We start from the raw sequence: 7,014 nt of genomic DNA on the forward strand, positions 1-7,014 counted from the left end.
AAAATGTGCTCACGGGTCTGGGCTAGTCACTCCGGTCAAACCGGTTTAGGTTGCGCAAGCATCATATTTTTGACAAGGCCAAGGTCAAAATCGATCCTTCAGTACGAAAATCAGTATGGCGTCTAGAAGTGCGATACAGACTTACTTGGCCTGGGTTTGAAACTGTCCCGAAGCAACGTAAATAAGTGAATAATAATAATAATAATAATAATAATAATAAAAAATAAAACAGAATTTTAGGGTACGATAGTAATTATTATTCAGTTTTGTTATGAATGAGTAGGTATCAACATAAGCATCCTAAACTCCGAGTACTGTAAGAAAAAAATTCGTAATTCGTTCTTTGAGTGGCCTGTAATCTGAAGATTCTAGACGTATCGTAATGATATACGTTGCAATAGCTCGTTACACTGTAAACATTTTCGTTGTAAGCGGAACCAGATCGAGAAGCCACCGGTTAACTATACATGTGACAATGATGAGTTTGCCTGTTCGTTGTAACTGTTACTTCCACGATGACGTCCATTTTTTTAGATTAGAACGCACTCCTCTTCACATACACCGCTGGATAAAACTGAGCCTGTTTGAAACCGTTGGTGTTAAGGGCCCACAGACGGATTTTTCGCGCGTCGCTAAGGAAGTGAAAAGTTACTTCTGGTGACTGACGTCATCATATCGTGAGCTGACCAGAAAACCCACTCACAATCAAAAATCACCGCACGAAGTGTTGTTTGCATCGAAGGTTTTCCCACGCCCTTTCACTCACTCGTTGTCAGATCAACTGCGCAGGCGTTAACGAACTGACTTCCGCTTTGAGAAAAAGCTAAATTTCCCGCTGTCTTTAAATTGAGTTTTTTTTAAAAATATATATGGCACGTTTCACCCTTAAATACAGAATATAGCTAAGCTATAATGATATATATCGCTAAGCTAAGATGATATATAGCTATTTTGAGAAAGTTTGTCAAGAATAAAGTGCACGCGACAATCCTGAAAGGTAATATGGGATATGATCAATACACTGTTGCTAACGACTGTAGCTGTCGAACCTACTTTTGTTACTTTCCTTCAGCACTCGCAAACATATATCAGTGGCCTCCCGTACGATTCTTTTAAATTTCTTTGAAAAACAGTGCACTTAAAATCACCCACAATACCTTTCAGGATTGTCGCGTGCACTTTTTCCGACAACGTTTCTCAAAATAGCTGTATATAGCTATATAGCTAAGCTAAGATGATTTTTTCAAATCATCTCGTTTGAACATGTTACAGGAATTTCAGTATCGTTTATCTCTTTAAAAAACACATTTTTCAAAATAAAAAGAAAACCATGCTTGGCTGGATGCAAAAACGAATACAAATTATCAAACCACTGATTAAATACCCAAATTGTGTAGCATGTAGGCAATTTTAGAGTTTACTTTTGTTGGTCACGTGACCATGGGCGTGGCATGATGACGTTATATTTAGGGTCTTGGTTTACAAAAGTTGGAAAATGACCAAAAGAATGCCAAATTCTCTCAAATTACTTAACCAGGACATCCTGAGCAAAGCACCAAAACATTAAATGACCTCGACTAACGCCTTTATAACCCCGCCAAACAACTGTTATAACGTCATTAAAGTTCAAATTAAACAAACTTTTCCTAGTTAAAAAACCAATATAAACAAAGAAAGTACAAAACTTACTAAACACCCTACTTTTTTGTTCCATTTTTAATGCCGAACCACAAACAGATTCTGGGATTCTTTCTTTCAAATGTAGTAGATTGGCATAAAAAGAGTTTTTCACTAGCTGGTCTTTTTGGCGAGTAATTTTATAGATACTGAATAACAATAACTATCAAATTTATCTTTCCGAACCTTAGATTAAGTGCTCTACTGGTTAAAGAGACTGCAAATCAACTTAAGGCAGGTGAAAACAAACGAAATGTTAGTTTTAGATGGAAAAATCACTAGAATACAAAGTAGACAGCCACGAAACTCAAACCCCAGAATGGCGTCGAGCCCAGGACTCCCTGGTGGAAGAAGAACCACGTGACATTGAGCCAAAACCTGTTCCTCACTGTTGAATCAAAATTTTTTAATGTGAAAATATAAGTGCTTGTGTCTACGACGAAACGGGATTTGTAAGAAGTGGAGACCGTCCTCACTCTTCGAATATTAACATAAAAATTAGGAAATCAATACTCTTCAAGAATAGGGCAATGGTGTAATTAACTGGTCTTCCAGAGCGTATACAACCGATCAATACTTCTTTATTGAATTGATGCAATACATTTCTTTTTATAACAACTTACTTGGAAAGGCCGAGAAAAATCGCTGTGGTTACTGTGAACAGCCACATGTCGTGAGAAACAGTGCTGCTAGGAAAATCAACAAACGCTGCTATGAAAGTAGTGTAAGTCGAGCTCGGAGGACAAACACACAAAACACCTGCGGATTGCAATTAAAAAAAATATTTACATAGTGGATAATTGATGCAATGGGATAAATTTGTGCATTTCTAAGTCTTTAATCGCTTTCACTAATTATTCAACGTAACATCGACTGAATGTAACTCAAAGGAAAATAGACGTTTTCGAAGTTTGTCTGTGCTATTTTAGTTGTATGAGGGCGATGACAAACTACTTCACTTTAATTTAAAACTCATAGTTAGTATCAAAGCAATATCGTCTGTTAGCTAAAATCTTTAAAGGACTCAGCTACTTACATAGTGGCCCAAAGCAGGCGGCTGTCTCTTCGATGTAACCTGCAATACAAATATAATATCCTGAGTACATTTTAACCTGCGTTTGTACAGGAGACAAATGAAGTTGTATTCCCTAGCTCACCAAGTTAGTACAAAGTGTCTTCAGTCGTAAATTCTCGACTTATAACTAGAACATTTCCCAAACTTTGAGCAGAGAAAGTGTGGGGTATATTTTAGTCCGTGTATATTTTAACCAGCGTTTGTCCAGGAGGCAAATGAAGTTGTATCCTCGCTCACCAATAAGTACCAGCTTTGATCAGCCGTAAATTGGAGACTACTTACTCCCATATTTTCGTAACTTTCAGCATAAAAAGTCTGGCTGTGTACCGAGCCTAAAATATGCGAATCGTGGTCTTGCCAGGTCCGACATTATAACATGTATTATACATGTATTATAATACATGTATTATTTCTCTTTGAAGTAAATACCTTGAGGTGAACAGCTTTTGTTGCGATAAACCTGTGGACAAGGCTTTTCGTTTCTTCGAAAACCGTGAGGAAAACTTTTTATAATCCCACACACTTTACAAATAAGGCCCTTTGAAGGACTGAAGGTGAGACATGCGGCAAAAGATAACTCGTCTCGTATAAATATTAATTGGTCGTTAATTGTGTTGCTTCGAATGTCAAAGCGGTGTAGATCAATTTTATCTATTTTGTCTATTTTGCATTAGTTGAATATTCTGAAGTTCCCCGTCGAGTTCCATATTGCACCCTTTTATTCATGAGAATGTCAAGTTGAGATCGTCGAAAAAAACACCATAAAAAATATATGTTATATTTGAATATGAATTGATAAAGTTAAAAGGACGGGCTCACACTAGTCAATGTTGACTGTATAAGCACAGAATATCAACACCGTGGAAAAATCACCTTTGTACTTACATAGACTGTAAAATGGCTCGAACGCTACAGAGTGCGTTAAATGAAAATATTTATTTCGAATTAGAATTCAATTTGATAAGACTGGGGTTTTTTAAGCAATGAGAAAAACTTAGCAAAAGCTGAATAAGTGTCGGAAAACCTTTCAATTGGAGATTGTTAGAATTTACATGTGATGGATGGATATGGAATCGACATGAGTGAATAAAAGCCAGAGAGATGTCAATGATTGAATTAATTAATTGAATCAATTAAATGACGACAGCTAAGCAATTACTTGATGTTTTAATCGATTCTTGTAGACACCTTTAATTATATATACCGCCTTCGCAGTTTATCCTTTTCAATTTTATAAGTAAAATGGATGGCCACAAATAGACTTCTTGAAGGCAATCAAAAAACAGATCACGGAACTGCAACTTGTCTTCAAACTTGACATTAGCGAGAACTAGGGATGCAGGGATGGCGCACACTACTTTGCGATTAAAGAAATGCCACATCACTTTTTGAAAAATGATTTCTGGTCAATTCAACCAAAAGAACACCATACAACGAACGTGATCAATTAAGTAGTCCCTCCCTGACGAAGCACTTATTAGAAGCAATTCTGACGTTCTTACGTTTTGTTTTCTCACTTCAGCTGGACTACGTGATGTCCCTAAGGGAATTTTCCTTTTGTTTTTTCATAAGTTGTGCATGCATATGCACGTGCATAAGACGACATTTGAAAGAAGCTATTCCATAGAGTAACATCATGTGGTCTGAAAAGAAAAAACAAAACGTACACTGCCGCACTTTTCCAGAGGTGGCGGGTACCGGGTAGTGAGGAAAAGATGACTGATAAGTTTTTCTAAAGACTTTTAAAGTTAAGCTACTGAGTAGCACTTCTGTGAACAACTTGAGTAATTGTTTAACTCTCTTTATTCTCCTACGCGTTTCGTGAGACTAACGCACACTTCAACCGCGGCTTTTTTTTTTCCATTCCTTGCTGGCAATGAAATTTCTCCATATATCACGTTAATGCGTAAGGATTAACTTCCTACCGATCTGTTAGCTGCACTGTGTACCGCCACGTACGACCAAAATACAAATAGTGGGGGGGAGTGGCAATTTTCGAAACGAAAACCTTTGGGTAAGATATGTTCTGCTTCTTTTTTTTTTTTTTTTCTGTATAATCCGCAGCAATTTGAAGTTCACCCCTTTGACAGAACGTTATTGAGATCTTATGGCATTGAGACTGCATTACACCTAAAGAAAGAGCAGAAATATTTGAAAATAGTTAGGCCGCTGAAAATATGTCAAAAACGGATAATTTTTCTACTCTTATTTGAATTAACTGTTACTGCTCAAAGATTAAAGTATAGTTATTCATAGACCTCACTTATTTCAGCAATCTGGCTTTAGGTGCCTGATGTTCGATCCCACATGACCAAGAAAATGCAAAGAACGAACTATGCAATTCAATACCTTTCGTGGGAAACCAAACGAGAAAACAACTGTCAGGAGCTAAGGGATGGTCCATTTTCTTTTTGGGCAATCTTGTCTTGTTAAGAATGTTTAATTTTTCGCCCTTAGGCTGTGCCAGAATTTTTTTTGTCACCTTTTTTTTTTTCCATCGGTTCTCAGTCTTCATATTCATTAAATTATCTCCAAAAATAAACATTTCAAGAGGTATGCTTATATAAGAATGGAAAATAGACTTTATAGTGACATCCCCAACGGGCTTTTCAGAAACTATTTACAGATGATGAATGTGAATAAACTTAATAAAGAGTAAGAAAGCAGTAATACATCCAAGTGTTAGAGAAATGACATACTAAATACAATATGCTAAAATTACAAAAGTTTAAGTTTCCTACAAATAAATTTGCAAATTGCTCTGAGTATGAAGATATTCTTCTATAGATGCCTTGAACTTTGTACGTTGTACGTTGTACGTTGGCTTGAAGATTGATTCTGAAGTTTCAAAAGGGGAAAAGGAAGCGAATCGCGCTTGCGAGTGAAGCAATCGTGTATATTAGAGCGTTTGCAACGATTTACTGCAGGGGTTAACATTTATAAGTCATGCTAAGCCTCTGGATAGTAGCAATTGCTTAACAGGAAGCCAGTTAAGCTGCATGGGGAAGTAAGGGTGTTACGTGGTGGTATTTCTTAGAATTTGTAAATATTTTACAAGCGAAATTCTGGATTGATTGGATCTTGTTAATTTATATTAATGGCAGATGTATTTGGCCATACTGAACAGCAACAGAGCACTTCACTGAATACTAGGGATGAACTTATCAATAAAAGAGTTTTTGAGTCGCAACTCGCTTTAACTCGGTTAATATGACATAACTTAAAATAGCAGGAAGACAAGACTTTTGAAACATGCTCGTTATCTTTATAAGTTAAATGTGGGTCAAAAATGACAGCTAAGTCCTTGGCGGGCGCAGCGGGCCTTAAAGGCTTGCCGAGAAAGGACACAACAGGAGTAGAAGCAAGAGAAAATGAGGGGAGAGAGAGGAAGGCTCAGGGCGTTGGCCGGGATATGTCATGTGCACGAAAGTTATTTTTAGACGAGCGGAAGTCTTTGTTCTAGCGGAAGTCTATCTTCCGAGACGTCCGCATACAGTCTTGCCTTGCCCTCGGGTTCTTAGTGAAAAGAGAAAATGACGGGGCACGTGGAAAGCTAATGAAATAAGATTTCGAGGCTTCCTCGGTGGGATCGTCATCCGACTGTTGATCGCTAACATCGCTGTCGTCGTGCCATGAACTGTCGCCTTCGCTATTCGTTTCTGACGCGCGTCCTCCGTTAAATACACTGATGTCAGCCAGCGAGTCATTCGTGTCCACAAAATTAGTGGAACTTATTTCCCAGCTGGAATTATCAGACCAGAAAAAGCATTTTCCGCGTTTCTGAAAGTCTTTTTCATCGACAAACGTTAAGTCCACTTCGTCCGCCATTACATAAAATCTTTGCTTTTCTTTCAAACATCAGACCGAGGTTGGCCTGCATGCGGACGTCTCGGAAGACAGACTTCCGCTCGCCTAAAAATAACAAGGCAATCAAGAAACAGATCACGGAAATGCAACTTGTCTTCAAACTTGACAGTAGCGAGAACTAGAAATGCAGGGATGGCGCACACTACTTTGCTATTAAAGAAATGCCACATCACTTTTTGAAAAATGATTTCTGGTCAACCCAAGCTAAAGAACACCATACAACGAACGTGATCAATTAAGTAGTCCCTCCCTGACGAAGCACTTATTAGAAGCAATTCTGACGTTCTTACGTTTTGTTTTCTCACTTCAGCTGGACTACGTGATGTCCCCAGGGGAATTTTCCTTTTGTTTTTTCATAAGTTGTGCATGCATATGCACGTGCATAAGACGACATT

At 37.8% G+C, this 7,014-nt stretch overlaps 1 protein-coding gene across 4 annotated transcripts in view; it reads right to left on the reverse strand.

Annotated features, from left to right (window-relative positions):
• The window catches only part of LOC137989321 (gamma-aminobutyric acid receptor subunit beta-like), a 20,272-nt gene extending 14,997 nt beyond the window's left edge, over positions 1-5,275 (reverse strand). The window contains exons 1-3 of one of the 4 annotated variants that reach the window (XM_068835145.1): positions 5,102-5,275; positions 2,714-2,752; positions 2,301-2,436 (exon numbers count right to left, since the gene is read on the reverse strand). In XM_068835145.1, the coding sequence (XP_068691246.1) occupies positions 2,301-2,436; positions 2,714-2,752; positions 5,102-5,273 (347 nt within the window). In that variant the 5' untranslated portion in view covers positions 5,274-5,275. Of the gene's footprint in view, positions 1-2,300; positions 2,437-2,713; positions 2,753-2,834; positions 2,992-3,034; positions 3,105-3,181; positions 3,329-5,101 lie in introns of those variants that run through there. The other 3 variants (XM_068835146.1, XM_068835148.1, XM_068835147.1) reach the window with 3 other exon arrangements.
• Between the last annotated feature and the right edge of the window lie 1,739 nt (positions 5,276-7,014).

Source organism: Montipora foliosa, unplaced genomic scaffold (genome assembly GCF_036669935.1).
Source record: "Montipora foliosa isolate CH-2021 unplaced genomic scaffold, ASM3666993v2 scaffold_453, whole genome shotgun sequence".
NCBI lineage: Eukaryota > Metazoa > Cnidaria > Anthozoa > Scleractinia > Acroporidae > Montipora > Montipora foliosa.